This window comes from Heptranchias perlo, chromosome 12 (genome assembly GCF_035084215.1).
Source record: "Heptranchias perlo isolate sHepPer1 chromosome 12, sHepPer1.hap1, whole genome shotgun sequence".
NCBI lineage: Eukaryota > Metazoa > Chordata > Chondrichthyes > Hexanchiformes > Hexanchidae > Heptranchias > Heptranchias perlo.
In genome coordinates, this window is record NC_090336.1 from 9188124 (window position 1) to 9212148 (window position 24025).

General features: G+C 45.9%; 1 protein-coding gene across 1 annotated transcript in view; it reads left to right on the forward strand.

Moving 5' to 3' along the window:
- LOC137328128 (ETS homologous factor-like) overlaps positions 1-15567 on the forward strand; it is a 43587-nt gene extending 28020 nt beyond the window's left edge. Inside the window, exons 6-7 of the mRNA XM_067994307.1 lie at positions 4940-5135; positions 15063-15567. Of these exons, the coding sequence (XP_067850408.1) occupies positions 4940-5135; positions 15063-15162 (296 nt within the window). The 3' untranslated portion in view covers positions 15163-15567. The remainder of the gene's footprint in view (positions 1-4939; positions 5136-15062) is intronic.
- The last annotated feature ends 8458 nt before the right edge of the window (positions 15568-24025 follow it).

Below are 24025 nucleotides of genomic sequence, written 5' to 3' on the forward strand. Positions count from 1 at the left end.
AGACAGTCAATGACCCGTTATATTAAAAACAGATAACATTTGTTCGCTGGTGGGGTTATGTGTAGTGTGACATGAACCCAAGATCCCGGTTGAGGCCGTCCTCATGGGTGCGGAACTTGGCTATCAATTTCTGCTCGACGATTTTGCGTTGTCGTGTGTCTCGAAGGCCGCCTTGGAGTATGCTTACCCGAAGGTCGGTGGCTGAATGTCCATGACTGCTGAAGTGCTCCCCGACAGGGAGAGAACCCTCCTGTTTGGTGATTGTTGCGCGGTGTCCGTTCATCCATTGTCGCAGCGTCTGCATGGTCTCGCCAATGTACCATGCTCTGGGGCATCCTTTCCTGCAACGTATGAGGTAGACAACGTTGGCCGAGTCACAGGAGTATGAACCATGCACCTGGTGGGTGGTGTCCTCTCGTGTGATGGTGGTATCTGTATCGATGATCTGGCATGTCTTGCAGAGGTTACCGTGGCAGGGTTGTGTGGTGTCGTGGACGCTGTTCTCCTGAAGGCTAGGTAATTTGCTGCGAACGATAGTTTGTTTGAGGTTGGGTGGCTGTTTAAAGGCGAGTAGTGGAGGTGTGGGGATGGCCATAGCGAGGTGTTCGTCATCATTGATGACATGTTGAAGGCTGCGGAGAACATGGCGTAGTTTCTCCGCTCCGGGGAAGTACTGGACGACGATAACCTCTGCAAGACATGCCAGATCATCGACACAGATATCACCATCACACGAGAGGACACCACCCACCAGGTGCACGGTTCATACTCCTGTGACTCGGCCAACGTTGTCTACCTCATACGTTGCAGGAAAGGATGCCCCAGAGCATGGTACATTGGCGAGACCATGCAGACACTGCGACAACGGATGAACGGACACCGCGCAACAATCGCCAAACAGGAGGGTTCTCTCCCTGTCGGGGAACACTTCAGCAGTCATGGACATTCAGCCACCGACCTTCGGGTAAGCATACTCCAAGGCGGCCTTCGAGACACACGACAACGCAAAATCGTTGAGCAGAAATTGATAGCCAAGTTCCGCACCCATGAGGACGGCCTCAACCGGGATCTTGGGTTCATGTCACACTACACGTAACCCCACCAGCGAACAAATGTTATCTGTTTTTAATATAACGGGTCATTGACTGTCTTCCTTCTCTCTCTCTCTCTTTTTTTTGGGGGGTTTGTATATTCGGTGGCCTTTTTAGGTGACACCTTTCTGTCTGCTCACTGTGATTACCTTGGCAACGGGCAGTAATCACCAGGCATTGTTCTGTGATTTTCAAATGCGAAGGATTCAAAAATGTCATTTCCACACCGTTCACCTGACGAAGGAGGAAGCCTCCGAAAGCTTGTGGAATTAAAAATAAATTTGTTGGACTATAACTTGGTGTTGTAAAATTGTTTACAATTGTCAACCCCAGTCCATCACCGGCATCTCCACATCAGGGATAAACATAGTGAGAGAGGAGATATTAAGGGGATTAGCATCTCTGAAAATAGATAAATTGCCAGGGCCAAATGAAACGTATTCCAGGCTGTTAAAAGAAGCAAAGGAGGAAATAGCGGAGGCTCTGACCATCATTTTCCAATCCTCTCTGGATACAGGCGTGGTGCCGGAGGATTGGAGGACTGCTAACATTTAAAAAGGGAGATAAGGACAGACCGAGTAATTACAGGCCAGTCAGTCTAACCTCGGTGGTGAGCAAATTTATTGGAATCAATTCTGAGGGACAGGATAAACTGTCACTTACAAAGGCACGGAGTAATCAAGGACAGTCGGCATGGATTTGTTACAGGAAGGTCGTGTCTGACTAACTTGATTGTATTTTTTGAGGAGGTAACAAGGAGAGTCAATGAGGGTTTGATGTAGTCTACATGGATTTTTGTAAACAATTTTACAACACCAAGTTATAGTCCAGCAATTTTATTTTAAATTCACAAGCTTTCGGAGACTTCCTCCTTCCTCAGGTAAATGTTCAGGAGCTCCTTGAAGCCTACGCATTTATACATATAGAACAATACATAGTGTTTACAGAATGCCCCTGCAACTGCCCGTTGCCAAGGCAATCACCGTGTTTAGACAGAGAGGTGTCACCTGCAGAACCCCCGAATACACATTCAGGGGTTCTGCAGGTGACATGTTTGTTTTTTTGTTGAATGTGTATTCGGGGGTTCTGCAGGTGACACCTCTCTGTCTGAACACGGTGATTGCCTTGGCAACGGGCAGTTGCAGGGGCATTCTGTAAACACCATGTATTGTTCTATATGTATAAATGCGTAGGCTTCAAGGAGCTCCTGAACATTTACCTGAGGAAGGAGGAAGTCTCCGAAAGCTTGTGAATTTAAAATAAAATTGCTGGACTATAACTTGGTGTTGTAAAATTGTTTACAATTGTCAACCCCAGTCCATCACCGGCATCTCCACATCATGACTACATGGATTTTAGCAAGGCTTTTGACAAGGTCCCACATGGCAGACTGGTCAAAACAGTAAAAGCCCATGGGATCCAAGGGAAAGTGGCTAGTTAGATCTAAAATTGGCTCAGTGGCAGGAAGCAAAGGGTAATGGTCAAAGGGGGTTTTTGGGACTGGAAGGCTATTTCCAGTAGGATTCCACAGGGCTCAGTAGGTCCCTTGGTTTTGTGATATATATTAATGATTTCGACTTAAATGTACGGGGCATGATTAAGAAGTTTGCAGATGAAACAAAAATTGGCCATGTGGTCGATAGTGAGGAGGAAAGCTGTAGACTGCAAGAAGGTATCAATGGACTGGTCAGGTGGGCAGAAAAGTGGCAAATGGAATTCAATCTGGAGAAGTGGGGAGAGCAAACAAGGCAAGGGAATACATAATAAAGGAGAGGATTCTGAGAGTTGTAGAGGAAGAGAGGGACCTTGGAGTGCATGTCCACAGATCCATGAAGGTAGCAGGACAGGTAGATAAGGTGGTTAAGAAGGCATATGGAATACTTTCCTTTATTAACCGAGGCGTAGAATATAAGAGCAGGGAGATTATGCTGAAACTGTATAAAACATTAGTTAGGCCACAGCTTGAGTGCTGCGTACAGTTCTGGTCACCACATTACAGGAAAGATGTGATTGCACTAGAGAGGGTACAGAGGAGATTTACGAGGATGTTGCCAGGACTGGAGAATTTTAGCTATGGAGGAAAGACTGGATAGGCTGGGGTTGTTTTCTTTGGAACAGAGATGGCTGAGGGTGATTTAATTGAGGTGTATAAAATTATGAGAGGCCTAGTCAGAGTGGATAGGAAGGACCTATTTCCCTTAGCAGAGGGGTCAATAACCATGAGGCATAGATTTAAAGTGATTGGTAGAAGGATTAGAGGGGAGCTGAGGAAAAATGTTTTCATCTAGAGTGTGGTGGGGGTCTGGAACTCACTGCCTGAAAGGGTGGTAGAGGCAGAAACCCTCAACTCATTTAAAAAGTACCTGGATATGCACTTTAAGTGCCATAACCTACAAGGCTACGGACCAAGTGCTGGGAAGTGGGATTAGGCTGGGTGGCTCATTTAGGGCCGGCACAGATATGATGGGCCGAATGGCCTCCTTTTGTGCCGTAAATGTTCTATGTAACTACCCCATGAAATGGGTAAGAATTGGTTTCCCCAATCATTTTCACTGGCTCGCACATGTTCAACTGTGCTCTTCCTCCTCCTACTGTCGCCAGTGTTCTGATCTCAAAACTCAACACGCAATTTTCCATTCAAACTCATTCTTTTCTAGGATATCAACGCTGGTGAACTCCTTACCTCTCTCAGTCTTTCCTTCCTTCTATAATCTATAGGCTTTTAAAACCCAAGCTAACCAATGCTACTCCCCACTTCCCCCAGGTACACACCAGCTGATGTGCCTCTGAATTGCCCTCCACTTGCCCTGAACCTACCATATTTAAAGATATTTGTATCGTCCCAACATTCCCCCTGTGCAGGGCCACACCTTGGCAGGGGCTTGTGCCCAGAAGTGGGAGAGGAAAGTCCGCCACTGTTGCAGCCTGAAAGGTTCGCAGCACCAGTAATGGCCGCCGGCTATGGGGGTCTCGGACGGCTGTCCGAAAACAGAAACCAAAGCGCCAAACAGAGAATAATCAACTGCATCTTATCCTTTCCATTATTACTTTCAACCCTGGTGGATCCTGCATCATGGCTATCGCTTCATCTCAACAATTAAAACATTTCTGAGGAGATTGGGTAATTAATATACTGATGACAGGACAGGAGGGACTGTACAGGCTGCAGGATATAACATCATGACCCAGGCTGGGCTGGGCCAAGCCAGGTGAATCTGGCAAATTTCAGTCCATTCAGGACTCTTAAGTCACAAGTTGATCTTTCCTCCAAGTATCTTGTAAATCTATCTCTATCTAGTTAAATTTTAGTGTTTAAACTAAGGCTTCATAATGGAAATGTACCTAACTCCTTTTTTTGTCCCAGCAACCTAAAACCAACTGCATTACTACTTGCAGTCATACATGCTGACTCAACACTCCCAATATGTCATTTGACTTTATTGACCCTAATTACCACCACAGAGCAGAGACCTTCACCTCCTTTACGTCTGCTTTAGATGTGAAAGCGAAGTGAAGTAAACAAACAACGTTCAGACAAACAACAATCCTTCATCACAGTTCTGTTTTCAACTGCTACCTCAGGAGACTTTACAAAAGAGGATTGTTGCTTTTTTCCTGACCAATATTTATCCCTCAAGCAACATCTAAAACAGATTACCTGGTCATTTATTCCTTTGCTGTTTGTGGGACCTTGCTGTGCGCAAATTGGCTGCCGTGTTTCCTGCATTACAGTGACTACACCTCAAAATTGGCTGTAAAGCACTTTGGGATGGCCTAAGGTTGTAAAAGGCGCTATATAAATGCAAATCTTTTTCTCTTTCAGTTATTCTGTGTACTTTTCTGTTCAGGTTCTCGAGGGACGCACCTGTGGGAGTTTATTCGAGACATCCTCCTGGACTCAGACAAGAACCCTGGACTGATAAAGTGGGAGGACAGAAATGAAGGGGTTTTTCGTTTCCTCAAGTCTGAAGCTGTGGCTCAACTCTGGGGGAAGAGAAAAAACAACAGCACTATGACGTACGAGAAGCTGAGCCGTGCAATGAGGTAGGAGAGCCAGTCACTAAGGCTGTCTCTGTATGTATTAATTTTAGAGATAAGATCACCTCCCCTGTCCCCACTGCCCCCGCCCCCACCCACCCCCAAACATAAACCTGTGCAGCAATCTTCAGCTGCACAGTCAAATCAAGCCTTCAATATTTCCTTCAGGTCAGACCTGGCATCGGTGAGGTTTGTGAATAGGACGATTTCACAATGTCCACACGGCAGTGTTAGAAGTGAATAGTACAAGTTATAGAGGAAAGGGGAGGGCAGGTCAGCTGATTTGAACAAACCCCCTAAATTGACAATGGCTTGAGTTCCAAGCCAGCAGTTGCCAATATTAGCTCAGTTTCCATGTACCGTATTAGATTAAGACTGAGCTACAACATCTTGGTGTGACACTATCACGAGCTGCTTTAGTGCTCGGTAAACGTTATAGAACCCGATTTATATTTTGTAAAATGGATTGTTCTATGAAATGAAACTCCAAACCCTAATAATCCCATCATTGCTTTCAAATTGGTTGTGAAATAGATAAAGCTGACTTTAGAAAGAGGGCACATAAAATTTATAAGCTGATTAGGTTGTGACCATTGACTAGTTATAAGATTAGAATATTTTATTTACTGTATCTGCATGACATGGTCAAAAACAAACTCAAGAATTCTGGTTTCACTGTGTACTTCCTAAAAACCCAAAATACAAATGAAATATCCACCCCCCTATACATATTAATTTTTAAAATTCAATCTCGAGTTATGGGTGTTGCTGGCGAGGCCGGCATTTATTGCCCATCCCTAGTTCCCCATGAGAAGGTGGTGGTGAGCCGCCTTCTTGAACCGCTGCAGTCCGTGTGGTGAAGGTTCTCCCACAGTGCTGTTAGGTAGGGAGTTCCAGGATTTTCATCCAGCAACGATGAAGGAACGGCGATATATGTCAAAATCAGGATGGTGTGTGACTTGGAGGGGAACGTGCAGGTGGTGTTGTTCCCATGTACCTGCTGCCCTTGTCCTTCTAGGTGGTGGAGGTCACGGGTTTCCAGTTGAACTTGGAGACTTATCTGAACTTTATCAGGATTAAAGTTTAATGGGTGTCTGTGGCACAGTTGAGCCTTCAGCTTACAGTCATGTATATTATGCTAGACCAAAAAAGATATATTTATCAATATGTTCAGGGTGTGTATTTTACACATTATTAAAATTGCTGATTTCCTTCTTAATGCCACTTCTACAGAATTTCTTCAGGTTACAAATTCTATTCAATATATTGAACCTGGGTTTACATAGGTAAGTTAAATAACAAGAAATTGTATTTCTATAGCACTCCATAGGTCTCAGAGCACTTTATAGGGCAGTGGAAAATGAGTGAGCACTGTCTAGATGGGAGAGAAAGGAGTGAGGGGTAAGTTGTGGGCAAAAGCATGATGAAAGAGGAGGGTCTATAAACTACTTTTGAGAGCAGAGAGGGAGGTGGCAAAATAGATATGCTGAGGGAGTTCCAGGAGGCAGAAACAAGGTGGCTGAAAGATCAGCGAGCAAAAGAGGAATGAAGGGAATGGTAATCGAGAAGTAAGTCGGAGTCAGAGGAATAGAAGGAAGAGATTGTGGAAATAGGGAGAGGCCATGACATGGAGGGGTTTGTAGGTGAGGACAGGGGTCTTAAAGTTGATCCGCTGGGACACGGAGACCCAGTGGAGCTTAGCAAGGTCTGGGCTGATGGCTGTGTTGGACATGTGCAGCAGCACTGTGATGGCTAGTAGTTATGGGGAGGTGGTAGTGGGAAGATCAGCAAGGAGAATGTTGGAGAAATCCAACCTCAAGGTCACAAAGGCACGGATTAGGATTTCATGAGTGGAGGCGAGTGGTGTTGTGGAGATGATAGAAAGTAGTCTCAGTGGCTGTGGTGAGGAAGCTGAGCTCGGGGGCGAACAGGTAACCAAGATTCTGTACCGGAATCAGTCAGAGATGGCAGCAGGTCGGGGAGGGGGGTGATGGAACTGAGGCTGGGGGCACTTATAAATGGTGAACATTTATTTGGTTCGCAATGACAGTGAAGAGGGACAAGCATACACGATAATCTGACTGGAGCAATGTTTTAGATGTTACTAACAATGCAGAGATTGTTGCTTAAAGTCTAAACCTTCACATATATTTCATTTTTTTTAACAACAGATCTTTATAACACAGAATTATGTCTTTAATAATCTACCATCATCATTACCAGTGGGTTATTAAATTTTAATTCAAACAATCAGATCACAAGCCAACGAGTTGCTATCCCCATCACTTGGAATTTCCCTCATTTTCCATCAATGCCTTTTATGGAGGGAGAGGGAGATGATCTAACAGTCCCTCCACTTCAGTCAGTGACAAAGATATTCAGTGTGATTCTAGGACAGACTAGAGCACACTGAGATGTCCCTGCTTCCCCCCTAAGTATGGACATTGTTGTGGAGCAATGTGCAGTCAGCTGTATCTGGGGCATCGATTATGGATGGTGTGTTCTTGAAGGACAGTGTCATACAATACACCTTGGCTCTGGAGTTACCATCAAGGGAATGTGGAAATGGCATCCATGAGGCGCTGTGGGCCATCAGCAGCAGCAGAATTGTATTCCAGCACAATCTGTAACCTCATGGCCCGGCATATTCCTCACTCTACCATTACCAACAAGCCAGGGGATCAACCCTGGTTCAATGAGGAGTGTAGAAGAGCATGCCAGGAGCAGCATCAGGCGTACCTAAAAATGAGGTGCCAACCTGGTGAAGCTACAACTCAGGACTACATGCATGCTAAACAGAGGAAGCAACATGCTATAGACAGAGCTAAGCGATTCCACAACCAACGGATCAGATCAAAGCTCTGCAGTCCTGCCACATCCAGTCGTGAATGGTGGTGGACAATTAAACAACTAACGGGAGGAGGAGGCTCTGCAAACATCCCCATCCTCAATGATGACGGAGTCCAGCACGTGAGTGCAAAAGACAAGGCTGAAGCGTTTGCAACCATCTTCAGCCAGAAGTGCTGAGTGGATGATCCATCTCAGCCTCCTCCCGATATCCCCACCATCACAGAAGCCAGTCTTCAGCCAATTCGATTCACTCCACGTGATATCAAGAAACGGCTGAGTGCACTGGATACAGCAAAGGCTATGGGCCCCGACAACATCCCAGCTGTAGTGCTGAAGACTTGTGCTCCAGAACTAGCTGCGCCTCTAGCCAAGCTGTTCCAGTACAGCTACAACACTGGCATCTACCCGACAATGTGGAAAATTGCCCAGGTATGTCCTGTCCACCAAAAGCAGGACAAATCCAATCCGGCCAACTACCGCCCCATCAGTCTACTCTCAATCATCAGCAAAGTGATGGAAGGTGTCGTCGACAGTGCTATCAAGCGACACTTACTCACCAATAACCTGCTCACCGATGCTCAGTTTGGGTTCCGCCAGGACCACTCGGCTCCCGACCTCATTACAGCGTTGGTCCAAACATGGACAAAAGAGCTGAATTCCAGAGGTGAGATGAGAGTGACTGCCCTTGACATCAAGGCAGCATTTGACCGAGTGTGGCACCAAGGAGCCCGAGTAAAATTGAAGTCAATGGGAATCAGGGGGAAAACTCTCCAGTGGCTGGAGTCATACCTAGCACAAAGGAAGATGGTAGTGGTTGTTGGAGGCCAATCATCTCAGCCCCAGGACATTGCTGCAGGAGTTCCTCAGGGCAGTGTCCTAGGCCCAACCATCTTCAGCTGCTTCATCAATGACCTTCCCTCCATCATAAGGTCAGAAATGGGGATGTTCGCTGATGATTGCACAGTGTTCAGTTCCATTCGCAACCCCTCAGATAATGAAGCAGTCCGAGCCCGCATGCAGCAATACCTGGACAACATCCAGGCTTGGGCTCAGAAGTGGCAAGTAACATTCGCGCCAGATAAGTGCCAGGCAATGACCATCTCCAACAAGAGAGAGTCTAACCACCACCCCTTGACATTCAACGGCATTACCATCGCCGAATCCCCCACCATCAACATCCTGGGGGTCACCATTGACCAGAAACTTAACTGGACCAGCCATATAAATACTGTGGCTACTAGAGCAGGTCAGAGGCTGGGTATTCTGCGGCGAGTGACTCACCTCCTGACTCCCCAAAGCCTTTCCACCATCTACAAGGCGCAAGTCAGGAGTGTGATGGAATACTCCCCACTTGCCTGGATGAGTGCAGCTCCAACAACACTCAAGAAGCTCGACACCATCCAAGATAATGCAGCCCGCTTGATTGGCACCCCATCCACCACCCTAAACATTCACTCCCTTCACCACCGGCGCACTGTGGCTGCAGTGTGCACTATCCACAGGATGCACTGCAGCAACTCGCCAAGGCTTCTCCGACAGCACCTCCCAAACCCGCGACCTCTACCACCTAGAAGGACAAGAGCAGCAGGCACGTGGGAACAACACCACCTGCACGTTCCCCTCCAAGTCACACACCATCCCGACTTGGAAATATATCGCCGTTCCTTCATTGTCGCTGGGTCAAAATCCTGGAACTCCCTTCCTAACAGCACTGTGGGAGAACCGTCACCACACGGACTGCAGCGGTTCAAGAAGGCGGCTCACCACCACCTTCTCAAGGGCAATTAGGGATGGGCAATAAATGCCGGCCTCGCCAGCGATGCCCACAACCCGTGAACGAATAAAAATAAACTCCCTCTCCAATTTCCTCTGACTGGAATATAATGGCTGTATTCCAGATATTAACTGATCTGTATGTAACAGAATTCCCTCCAACATTTCATAGAATCACAGAATCTTGCAGCACAGAATCAGGCCATTTGGCCCATTGTGCCTGTGCCAGCTCATTTTCTGCAAATATCCATGCAGAATCCAGGCAAAATTTGTGCACTCTCGAAACCAAAGATATGCAAGTCTGCCTAATGCTGAAATAGCCCAACATCTCAATGGGAAGTGCTGAGCTGTCTGGCAAAGTAGATCATAAACACCCCTTCCCCCCACATCCCCACATGCACTGCATGGGTCTCCACACATATGGGCCTTGTCTGTAAATTAGGATTTTCTATTATTGTTTAGCCATTTCCTACAAAAAAAATTGCATATGACATCTGAATTAATGAACCTTCCAACATTCCCATGAGGGGGAAAGGAAGGGCATCCAAAGTTAGAGCTCCCTGGATGACTAAAGATATCGAGATTAAAATTAAATGGAAGAAGGAGGCTTATGACAAATGTAAGGTTCATAATACAGTCGAGAACCAGGCTGAATACAGAAAGTACAGAGGAGATCTAAAAAAGAGAATAAGAGGGGCAAAGAATGAGACCATGAGAATAGATTAGCAGCTAACATAAAAGGGAACCCAAAAGTTTTTTATAAACATATAAATAGTAAAAGGGTAGTCAATGGAAGGGTGGGACCGATTAGGGACCAAAAAGGAAATCTTCTTGTGGAGGCAGAGGGCAAGGCTGAGGCTCAAAATGAATAATTTGCATCCATCTTCACTAGAGAAGAGGATGCTGCCATTGTAGCAGTAAAGGAGGAGGTAGTAGCGATATTGGATCGGATAAAAATAGATAAAGAGGAGGTACTTAAAAGGTTGGCAGTACTCAAGGTAGAAACGTCACCCAGTCCAGATGGGATGCATCCTGGGTTACTGAGGGAAGTAAGGGTGGAAATTGTGGAGGATCTGGCCACAATCTTTCAATCCTCCTTAGATATGGGGATTGTGCCAGAGAACTGGAGGATTGCAGATCTTACAACCCTATTCAGAAAAGGGGAGAGGGATAAACCCGAAAATTACAGGCCAGTCAACCTAATGTCGGTGGTGGGGAAACCTTTAGACTCAATAATCCGGGACTAAATTAATTGGCACTTGGAAAAGTATGGACTAATAAATGAAAGTCAGCATGGATTTGAAAAAGGAAAATCACGTTTGACTAACTTGATTGAGTTCTTTGATGAAGTAACGGAGAGGGTTGATAAGGGTAGTGCGGTTGATGTCATGTATATGGACTTCCAAAAGGCATTTGATAAAGTGCCACACATTAAACTTGTTAGCAAAATTAAAGCCCATGGGATTAAAGGGACAGTGGCAGCATGGATACAAAATTGGCTCAGGGACAGAAAGCAGAGAGTAGTGGTGAACAGTTGTTTTTCAGACTGGAGGGAAGTATAGAAACAGAGAAGTTTTATTCGTTCATGGGATGTGGGCATCGCTGGCGAGGCCAGCATATAATGCCCATCCCTAATTGCCCTTGAGAAGGTGGTGGTGAGCCGCCTTCTTGAACCGCTGCAGTCCGTGTGGTGAAGGTTCTCCCACAGTGCTGTTAGGAAGGGAGTTCAAGGATTTTGACCCACCGACGATGAAGGAACGGCGATATATTTCCAAGTCGGGATGGTGTGTGACTTGGAGGGGAACGTGCAGGTGGTGTTGTTCCCATGCGCCTGCTGCTCTTGTCCTTCTAGGTGGTAGAGGTCACGGGTTTGGGAGGTGCTGTCGAAGAAGCCTTGGCGAGTTGCTGCAGTGCATCCTGTGGATGGTACACACTGCAGCCACTGTGCACCGGTGGTGAAGGGAGTGAATGTTTAGGGTGGTGGATGGGGTGCCAGTCAAGCGGGCTGCTTTGTCCTGGATGGTATCGAGCATCTTGAGTGTTGTTGGAGCTGCACTCATCCAGGCAAGTGGAGAGTATTCCATCACACTCCTGACTTGTGCCTTGTAGATGGTGGAAAGGCTTAAGTGATACATTTTCGTAATAAGAATGAGGACAGGCAATATAAACTAAATGGTACAATTTTAAAGGGAGCGCAGGAACAGAGAGACCTGGGGGTGTATGTACACAAATCTTTGAAGGTGGCAGAACAAGTTGAAAAGGCTGTTAAAAAAGTATATGGGATCCTGGGCTTTATTAATAGAGGCATAGAGTACAAAAGCAAGGAAGTTATGCTAAACCTTTATAAAACCATTGATTAGACTGCAACTGGAGTATTGTGTTCAATTCTGGGCACCACACTTTAGGAAAGATGTCATGGCCTTCAAGAGGGTGCGGCAGAGGTTTACTAGAATGGTACCAAGGATGAGCGACTTCAGTTATGTGGAGAGTCTGGAGAAGCTGAGGTTGTTCTCCTTAGATCAGAGAAGGTTAAGAGGAGATTTGATAGAGGTGTTCAAAATCACAAACAGTTTTGGTAGAGTAAATACGGAGAAACTGTTTCCAGTGGCAGAGGGGTCAGTAACCAGAGGACACAGATTTAAGATGACCGGCAAAAGAGCCAGAGGAGACATGAGGAAATACTTTTTACGCAGCGAGTTGTAATGATCGGGAATGCACTGCCTGAGAGGGTGGTGGAAGCAGATTCAATCTTTCAAAAGGGAATTGGATAAATACTTGAAGGGAAAAGGGGAAAGAGCAGGGGAATAGGACTAATTAGATAGCTCTTTCAAAGAGCCGGCACAGCTACGTTGGGCCGAATGGCCTCCTCCTGCGCTGTACTTACTATGATACTATTCGTATCAGTTAAATCACTGGTTTCCAGTTTAAAAAGGATCATTTTTGTAGGTGACTGCAATTTTTCATTATCTCAAACGCATTATCAGAAAGAACAGATTTCCAAACCTTGGGTACCCACAATTTAATTAGCGGGTTGCAAATTACAGTGAGAAGTGGGGATCCCTTCCATTGTTCAGTAACTGAAGAATATCTAGCCCGAATTGTTTTTCACTTGCTGGAAAACCCTTAAAAAGAATTTGGGAAAGCTTTTCCTGTTTGGGAGGGGAAGAGCAGCAAGAGCCCTTTCCTCATATTAACATCATGAACACGTGACCTATTGACGTGTTTCCGTATGATGTATGATGATCCATTGTGAACGCGTGACCTATCGACGTGTTTCCGTATGATGTATGATGATCCACCGTGAACGCATGACCTATTGACGTGTTTCCGTATGATGTATGATGATCCATCATGCAATTGTAAAAATAAAAGAAAGTTTGTCAAACACTTTGATGGTGTTCTTTAGATCCCCATTGTATGAATAGGGGTGTAATCTGTACCCCAAATCTTCAAGTGCTTCAGGGGAATAGAGGGAATAATAAAGCAGAATGAAGCATGAGCCAATATATCACTAGCTATAAAACAAAAGCAAAAGAATGCGGATGCTGGAAATTTGAAATATAAACAGAAAATGCTGGAAACACTCAGCCGGTCAGGCAGCATCCGTTCTGATGAAAGGTCATCGACCTGAAACGTTAACTCTGTTTCTCTCTCCACAGACGCTGCCTGACCTGCTGAGTGTTTCCAGCACTTTCTGTTTTTATATTGCTAGCTTTAATAGGAGTTTTGATGATGTGATAATCCCTGAACTTCAAGCCATTTATACTCACTACCTGGACTTTTAGACTATCTTAGGCTAGAGCTGGACTGGGAGATAGATATTCCTGGTTACAAAATATTCAGGAGTGATAGAGTGGAAGAAAAGGAGGGAGGGTGGCAGTGTTAATCCAAGATAGCATGACAGCACTACAACATAATGATGATGCACAAGCTGAAACAATTTGGTTGGAGTTAAGGAATAAGTAAGGATGTCCACAGTGATGTCCCCCTCCACCCAATGCTCTCCTCTCTCTCTATCTCTCTCTCTACATATATATGTGTCTGGACACAAGTATCGGGGACACTGTATCAAAATTTGCATACAGCACAAAAATAGGGTGTGTGGTTAACTGAAGAGGACTGTAATCGACTTCAGGAGGAAATGGACAAGTTAGTACATCAGGCAGATAGATGTTAGGTGAAATTTAATGTGGAGAAATGTAGGGAAGAAAATTTGCAGAAGAAAAATAATACTAAATGGTAAAATATTAAAAGGAGTAGAAGAGCAGAGAGATGTAAGGCTTCAGATACACAAATCTTTAAAAGTAAGAGGATAAATTGATGAAACTGTAAAAAAAATACAGGATCTCCTAAGTTTTATAAATAGTGGCCTCGAGTACAAGAGCATAGATTTAAAACATAACCTATACAAATTATTGGTTAAGCTGCAGTTAGAATATTGCCAGTCTAGTTTTTGGCGCCTTAATTTAGAAAGGATGTCAAGGCCATGGAGAGGGGACAGAAGAGATTTTATGAAGGTGATAGGATGAGAGGCTTTAGTTATGAGGAGAATTTGGTCCTCTTGTTTATCAGAACAGAGAAGGTGAAGAGGAAATCTGATCGAGGCATTCAAAATGATGAAGCGTTTTGACATGGCAAATAGGAAAACCTATTTTCACTGGTCACTGAGTCGGAGGCTGTGAGTTCAAATCACACCATGGACAAGTTATGAAACTGAACTAAAAAAAAACCGGTCATTTGTGGACTATCACCAGAAAAAGACCATGAAAGTTGCCAGGCTGTTGTAGAAACTGGTTCACTTCAGGGAAAGGGACCTGTCACCACCCGCCCCCCCCCCCCCAACCTGGTCTGCTGTATATGTGACTCCAGCCCCCATAACTATGTGGTTGACTTTTAAAGCCCCTCAGGTCAACTAGGGATGGGCAATAAATACTGTCTTGCTAATGTCCTCCCACATCTCAAGAACAAATAATAACAAAAGGTAGAGGGCTGGGGCAATGAGCCTAACTGTGCTGTAAAATTCTACGATTCTGCTTCAGCCTTGCAGTTGCTCCCTGGTGTTTCTAATCTCATTGGTATTTACTCTTTCAGTTGACTTTGGGGGTTTCATTCTATGTTTTGCCACTTTTTGTCAGTACAGATGCTGATTGTCCATTCCCACCAGCTTCTCAGAGCTTGTTAAAATTGATGGTCGTGAGGTTATTAGTGCAGGTTTAAGAAGTAATTCACCTTAGATCACTGTGCAATTCCATATCCAGTGTATATATTAAGATAACTGCACTAATTGATAAGGTCTCTTTTGTGTGACAGATATTATTATAAACGGGAGATCTTGGAGCGAGTCGATGGCCGCAGATTGGTCTATAAATTTGGAAAGAATGCTCGCGGTTGGAAGCACTTTAACCAATAATATGAACTCTTGGAGATCACCATGGAAATCATTTCCAGCTCATCAAAGAGATGCCAAAATAGCTGTTGTTATTTATATGTATAGAAAAATCAAACAGTGATGCAATTGGTCACTAACCATTTCCATTTGTCTATCAACTGCCACCCACCATCCTGTTGCCCAGAAATGTCTGGGAACTTCAGAATCCCAGGGAACGGAAATCCTGAAAATGCATGTTCACAGGGCACTGCTGGGCGTGTACATCTGTTGTTGCAGACAAACGTGTACCAGCCATGCAGGAAGAAGGAGTGGACCAGGTATTTTCCCCAAAAATGAAAGCAACAAGTTGCTCACCAGCCCAGAAGGCAAGAAAGTCAGTCATTTCATTTTATGTTGAACCACAGGGTACGGTAGCATAGTGGTTATGTGACTGGGCTAGTAATCCAGAGGCCTGGACTAAAATCCAGAGTTATGAATTCAAATCCCGCCACGGCAGCTGGCGAATTTAAATTCAATTAATTAAAAAAAATTCAATTAATTAAATAAAAATCTGGAATCAAAATACCAGTATCAGTAATGATGGCCATGAAATGACCGGATTGTCGTAAAAACCCATCTGGTTCACGAATGTCCTTTAGGGAAGGAAACCTGCCGTCCTTACCCGGTCTGGCCTATATGTGACTCCAGACCCACAGCAATGTGGTTGATTCTTAATTGCCCTCTAAAATGGCCTCGCAAGCCACTCAGTTGCAAAATCTCACTACGAAAAGTCAGAATGAGAATAAAACCGGACGGACCACCAGGCACCGGACACGACAACGGCAAAACACCAAGCCCGGTCGACCCTGCAAGGTCCTCCTTACCAACATCTGGGGACTTGTGCCAAAATTGGGAGAGCTGTCCCACAGACTAGTCAAGCAACAGCCTGACATAGCCATACTCAAAGAATCATATCTTTCAGCCAACGTCCCAGACTCTTCCATCACCATCCCTGGGTATGTCCTGTCCCACCGGCAGGACAGACCCACCAGAGGTGGCGGTACAGTGATATACAGTCAGGAGGGAGTGGCCCTGGGCGTCCTCAACATTGACTCCGGACCCCATGAAATCTCATGGCATCAGGTCAAACCTGGGCAAGGAAACCTCCTGCTGATTACCAGCTACCGCCCTCCCTCAGCTGATGAATCAGTCCTCCTCCATGTTGAGCACCACTTGGAGGAAGCACTGAGGGTAGCTAAGGGCACAAAATGTACTCTGGGTGGGGGACTTCAATGTCCATCACCAAGAGTGGCTCGGCAGCACCACTACTGACCGAGCTGGCCGAGTCCTGAAGGACATAGCTGCCAGACTGGGACTGCGGCAGGTGGTGAGCGAACCAACACGAGGGAAAAACTTACTTGACCTCGTCCTCACCAATCTACCTGTCGCAGATGCATCTGTCCATGACAGTATTGGTAGGAGTGACCACCGCACAGTCCTCGTGGAGATGAAGTCCCGTCTTTGCACTGAGGACACCATCCAACGTGTTGTGTGGCACTACCACCGTGCTAAATGGGATAGATTCAGAACGGATCTAGCAGCTCAAAACTGAGCATCCATGAGGTGCTGTGGGCCATCAGCAGCAGCAGAATTGTATTCCAGCACAATCTGTAACCTCATGGCCCGGCATATTCCTCATTCTACCATTACCAACAAGCCAGGGGATCAACCCTGGTTCAATGAGGAGTGTAGAAGAGCATGCCAGGAGCAGCACCAGAAGTACCAAAAAACGAGGTGCCAACCTGGTGAAGCGACAACTCAGGACTACATGCATGCTAAACAGCGGAAGCAACATGCTATAGACAGAGCTAAGCGATTCCACAACCAACGGATCAGATCAAAGCTCTGCAGTCCTGCCACATCCAGTCGTGAATGGTGGTGGACAATTAAACAACTAACGGGAGGAGGAGGCTCTGCAAACATCCCCATCCTCAATGATGGCGGAGTCCAGCACGTGAGTGAAAAAGACAAGGCTGAAGCATTTGCAACCATCTTCAGCCAGAAGTGCCGAGTGGATGATCCATCTCAGCCTCCTCCCGATATCCCCACCATCACGGAAGCCAGTCTTCGGCCAATTCGATTCACTCCACGTGATATCAAGAAACGGCTGAGTGCACTGGATACAGCAAAGGCTATGGGCCCCAACAACATCCCAGCTGTAGTGCTAAAGACTTGTGCTCCAGAACTAGCTGCGCCTCTAGCCAAACTGTTCCAGTACAGCTACAACACTGGCATCTACACGACAATGTGGAAAACTGCCCAGGTATGTCTTGTCCACAAAAAGCAGGACAAATCCAATCCGGCCAATTACCGCCCCATCAGCCTACTCTCAATCATCAGCAAAGTGACAGAAGGTGTTGTCGACAGTGCTATCAAGCGGTACTCACCAATAACCTGCTCACCGATGCTCAGTTTGGGTTCCACCAGGACCACTCGGCTCCAGACCTCATTACAGCCTTGGTCCAAACATGGACAAAAGAGCTGAATTCCAGAGGTGAGGTGAGAGTGACTGCCATTGACATCAAGGCAGCATTTGACCGAGTGTGGCACCAAGGAGCCCGAGTAAAATTGAAGTCCATGGGAATCAGGGGAAAAACTCTCCAGTGGCTGGAGTCATACCTAGCACAAAGGAAGATGGTAGTGGTTGTTGGAGGCCAATCATCTCAGCCCCAGGACATTGCTGCAGGAGTTCCTCAGGGCAGTGTCCTAGGCCCAACCATCTTCAGCTGCTTCATCAATGACCTTCCCTCCATCATAAGGTCAGAAATGGGGATGTTCGCTGATGACTGCACAGTGTTCAGTTCCATTCGCAACCCCTCAGATAATGAAGCAGTCCGAGCCCGCATGCAGCAAGACCTGGACAACATCCAGGCTTGGGCTCATAAGTGGCAAGTAACATTCGCGCCAGATAAGTGCCAGGCAATGACCATCTCCAACAAGAGAGAGTCTAACCACCTCCCCTTGACATTCAACGGCATTACCATCGCCGAATCCCCCACCATCAACATCCTGGGGGTTACCATTGACCAGAAACTGAACTGGACCAGCCACATAAATACTGCGGCTACAAAAGCAGGTCAGAGGCTGGGTATTCTGCGGTGAGTGACTCACCTCCTGACTCCCCAAAGCCTTTCCACCATCTACAAGGCACAAGTCAGGAGTGTGATGGAATACTCTCCACTTGCCTGGATGAGTGCAGCTCCAACAACACTCAAGAAGCTCGACACCATCCAGGACAAAGCAGCCCACTTGATTGGCACCCCATCCACCACCCTAAACATTCACTCCCTCCACCACTGGCGCACAGTGGCTGCAGTGTGTACCATCCACAGGATGCACTGCAGCAACTCGCCAAGGCTTCTTCGACAGCACCTCCCAAACCCGCGACCTCTACCGCCTAGGAGGACAAGAGCAGCAGGCGCATGGGAACAACACCACCTGCACGTTCCCCTCCAAGTCACACACCATCCCGACTTGGAAATATATCGCCGTTCCTTCATTGTCGCTGGGTCAAAATCCTGGAACTCCCTTCCTAACAGCACTGTGGGAGAACCGTCACCACACGGACTGCAGCGGTTCAAGAAGGCGGCTCACCACCACCTTCTCGAGGGCAATTAGGGATGGGCAATAAATGCCGGCCTCGCCAGCGACGCCCACATCCCATGGACGAATAATAAAAAACCACAGCAATAATTTGCTTTTATATAGCTCATTTAACGTAGTGGGACGTCCCAAGGCACCTCACAGGAGCATAACCGAGCCAAAGAAGGAGACATTGGGACAAAAACTTGTTCAAAGAGGTAGGATTTAAAGAGCGTCTTAAAGGAGGAGAGAGAGGTAGAGAGGCAGAGCGGTTTAGGGAGGGAATTCCAGAGCTCAGGGCCTAGGCAGCTGAAGGCACGGCCGCCAATGGTGGGGCGAAGGATGTTGGGGATGCGCAAAAGGCCAGAATTGGAGGAATGGCTGAGCTTCTCCCTTCTGCCGCACACACTACGTCGCGATAAGTAATATTTCACATGAAGTAATTTGAAGATACGTACCTCTTGGTGTGAGTGACTTACCATCACGCATGTCAGCTGGGTATCCTATGCAGAGCTGCAGTGCTGCCAGAACTGTGACAGCATCAGCCGCAGTGAGGGTCACTTTCTCCATCTCAGCCTCAGGTCAAGTAACTGAGCACATCGGGGAACAGAGGGATCCTTCCAGCAATTTATGGCCAGAAATCCAATGGTTGAATTTTTGTTTTATTGAAATAGCATATGGTGAAGTTCATTATTGAGAGAGATTTTGATTCCAATATCTCCTGACAAATGGAAATGGTTAAAGATCTTTTAATTCTGAAGAATCCTTATAAAATATCACATTTCTGCATTGGAAGTAGTTTTAAAATCATCTTTTATATATTTGTAAACTAATTTAATTTGCATTGTATTCTGTGTTGGTTTGGGTTCTCACTCACCTGACTGTGTGTTCCTTGCACTATGTGGAGAAATAGAATGAAGTAAGAAGCTGTTTTACTCTGACAATGCGATGGCAATTGTTCATGCTGGTGGGAAATGTACACAGGTTTCCAATGACGTGTTTTGCACTACAAACTCCAGTCAGCTCCACATAGCTTTCCGACGGAGGATGCCATTTGATCTGCTGGGAGACCGGTTAGCAGTGGACCAGTCTTAGGGCCTTTGATCTTTACTATCTGTACTAATGACTTGGGGAGGACATGGGGTCATGCATATAGATTATGCAAAGGAAGAAATAGGTTAGATGTTCGGCGGTTCTTCTTTTCCCTGAGAATAATAGACCTATGGAACAAGCTGCCGGCTCACGCTGATTAACTATATACTTTCAAAAGAGAGTTGGACTGGTTCCTGGCTGAGGCGGAGATCACATCGTACAAGAGTTAGGTACCAAATAGTATATAAGTCATGGTCAATGTGAGCTCCTGGACTAGTTTTGATCACCCAGAGATCGGAGAGGAATTTTCCAGATTTTGTTTTCCTAATTGGCCTTGGGTTTTGGATCTGATTTTTGCCTCTCCCAGGAGGCTACATGGCACTGGTAAGGAACCTCTTGACATCATGTGTAAGGCATCGCAACTGTATGGGATGGGCTAGATGGACCAGCTAGTCTTTTCCTACCTGATGTTTTCATATGCTTGGATATTCGGATACACTCCCAATATTCCAGACCCCTTGCCAGCCACTTCCATTGCATAGAATTCCAATATTCCAAATCCTTTCCCACTCGCTCCTATTGTATTCCAATAATCACGTTTTCTCAATGGCTTAGCTGGTTAAGGCAATGTGTAGCTGAACATCCAGACATTTGCTGGAAGCACAAATATATGAATATTAGTGAGGACAGGTTTGGGCTTGGCTGTGATGCCTCCCATGATTGAATAGCTTGTCAAAATTCACTGGGCTGGGATATTTATTGATTTGCCGATTTTCCAATGTAACTGGGGTGGGTGGGGCTGAAAACGGGCTGGGGACATGTCCTTGCCCATTTTTACATGTCTTCAATATCCCCTAGGGAGGACCTAGTGGTGTACAATACACCTGCCACATATACAGTGGGCATATTGGGAGCAGATGCAAATCAGAGAAATACTTCCTCCAGCTTATCGTTTGCGCCACAGCAATGCTTGTTTGTCCCTGGCGTCCAGCATTGCTACGGCAACAGTGGGATGGTTTTCAACTTTCACTGGTCGCTTGGAGGCTGCCAGCTCTACTGTGCCGCGGCTAGTCTACAAGGCGGGCACTGCCAAACTCTGCCCGCACTCTGGCTGGACTGCCTAGCGCAGGCCAGGTCATATGTCAGTGACTTCAAGGCACGAAGATCAGACGGGGTCAGAGGCACATCATCTCGGTAACCGGCCGGAAATGTGGCCTAAGTGCGCAAAGCCAAAATCTAGGCCGTTGCCTCGGGGGTGTCACGTGAAGAATGGTCATTTTGGTGAGGTATCAGAGGGTGTCTGTGGAACTATAACTCAGTGAGGGATAAAGGATCAGCAGAGGAGAAACATTAATGGGGGAAAAGGGAAGCACGTTCTTTTTAAGAACTTGCAATATTCAAACCTTTAACCAAATCATTAGCGTTTTAAAGAATTCTGCTGAGAGTAACATTTAAATAGAAAATCGTGGTTAAAGCATAAAATGATCCTGCTTTTGATGATAATGCTATTCACTTTGAGGTCTCAGCAGATTTTAGAAGTTTGGTCCGTATCTGTTCAGTGGTCCTACTCAGAAAGCAGAGGAGAAGGATTAACAAGGGGCAGTTTGTTAAAATCTTGAGTTTGAGAGGCCTGGATTGGTGTGTATCATTTCTCGGCAAATTGTTGATCCATTTATCAGAATTCTACTGCAACATGAAAAATGGAATCCACTTTCTTTAATGGATTCCTTTGCACTAAGAATAGCTCCTGAGATAGGATTTGATATGTTGTGCAGTTTGTGCTTAAATATGTAATCAGGAAATAAACATATTGTAACCAGCCCTCAGAAAGGGGAGGGAAATATAGTCAGCTGCAAAAGAAATCTCAGCGCATGCAGTTTGTTGCTTCAATAGATACAAATCAGTGACGTGTACAAGTGGGGCCTTGATGATTCAGTGAGGGACCAGGCTCTAGCTAATGCTCCTTCCATTAATCATTCAGTATAAGTATTGACACCACTGTGTCAGCCAGTGAGTTGGAGGCAGGGCAGGACTTATGGCAAACAGAGTCTATTTTACAGCAAACAGAGTCTATTTAGACAGAGTCTCTACGCACTACAGCAAACAGAGCCTCCAAACTCATGACTGGAACTACACCACAGCCTCCCAATAAAAGTAGGATTATTTCTCCAGCAAAATGCAGTGAGTGGAGGATAGTTACATAATACAAATTTTGTGCGTAAAATCAATCCCAGTCACTTACAATAGTGCGTCTCCAGGCATGATTGACAGGGGAATTACCCAATCATCTCCATTCTGGCCAGGACTTGTGCTGTCACTATGGGCACTATATGGAAATCTGTTCATTGTAAGCTGCTCAGAATTATGACGAAAATGTTTAAATTCCAATGGAGTGAAAGTTTCCTCTCTCTCTCTCAGGGGAACTATCCCTTTACCCCAGGGACCAGAGTTTGAATCCACCCCAAACTGATGGGGTGAAAGTTTCCCCTTAGCTCCCCGGGATGGTGCAAAGAGTTTCTTCAATGGATCATTTGGACCAGGAAGGTCCCTGGTCTGCACTGAGTTAGCTGATTGCTGCCAAGCGTCAGTCGGGATGCTAAGCTGGCCTCAGCACTGCTGGGTTAAAAGTGGCCCAGGCGTCCCACCCCTGATCATTAACCAGTGAATCCTGCTGGAAAATGCATGCCTGTGGTTCGCACCTGAGGACAAGATCAAGCGTGGCCTTGATGCTCCCCAAGGTTGAATAGCCTGCTGCCTTATAATAGTGGGCACTTGGGTTGGGTAACAGAAGGCAACTAGTGTGCCCGATGATTCATCCCAGCAAGGAGTCAAACAGGGTAACGAACGTGCGAGAAAAGAGAAAATAAGTAAATTAGGAATTCTCAGCCCCGTTCCCTGTGGGTGTGAGCTGACAGCACAAAACTGGCACAAGCTGGCAATCTGTCTCGGGCAGGTCACATCATTGGGGCTGAGACAGGTCAAGCTGTGCTATGGATCGGACCAGTGCTACGTTTGACTTCAGAGTGGGTGAGGAAAGTTAGAAAATGTGCCGTTCCCCAGTGCTGATTTGAGAAGCACACTGAGGGTTTTCTGAACGTTTTTACAAGAATTCCAGCTAAGCACACTGAGCTGCCAACATTCTCTCCATGTTTCCCCAGTAGAGTTGAGTTTGACAGAGGTGCACCTGACCCTGTGCTCTGCAGTGAAGGTTCCTGCCAATCTCAGTATCACACAGCGGGCGTTTGGAGCTCGAGTTCACAAACTGAAACTGCGAAAACCTGGATATGTTCAGCTTGGGAAGTAGATTCCTGCCGCTTAACAGTGCTGTGCAACAACTGTAGCCTGCACCAGTTAACTGTACGTTAGTGACAGGTCAGTCAGTCTGTTTAACCCTTTCACTTAACAGTTCTGGTCATGCTGAAGCAATCAATTGGCACTGGAACCTGGTAAGAGGTGTTATTCCTGAGAGCAATTTTATTACACTGGCAACCTTTTTTCTATTTTGCATAAGTTTTTATTAAATAGCATTAATTTTATTAAGAAAATGTAGCCTATTTTGGGAAACCTGACAAGAGGATTGGCTGGCACTTTGTGCCGTGCAGATCCCTGCACTGTGCTGCTTTTAGCTTTGTCCGAGTGTAAAAGGATTAAAGGGGCAGTGCCTTAATAAAAACCTTTTCCAAGCCTAATTTTTTTTTGCCTGTTCGCAAACACAGGATGTAAACTGGATTAAAAATGCACCACTACATCACTCGCACATGATGAAATCTCAATCTACAGCGGGTTTGTCAAAAACCTTTGAATGAAGACAGCGCTCCATTAATATCCCAGAGTAAGAGTTAAGCCAGTGTCACCCTCTGTCATATCAGCAGTCTCACACTGCTTGGCCCTGTCATTATTTAATGGAAATGTTTAATAAATGTGTTTGTAATGACACTGCCCTCTGTGTGCTTCTGTTCAGCAGACAGCCTTACGAAATATCTGAGAAAAGTAAATAACAACAAACTTGGATCTCCATAGCATCTTTCACAGTGTCTCTGAGCACTTTACAGCCAATGAAGTACTTTTTTGAAGTGTAGTCTCTGATGCAATGTAGGAAACGCGACAGCCAATTTGCGCACAGCAGGGTCCCACAAACAGCAGTGAAATAAATGACCAGTTAATGTGTTTT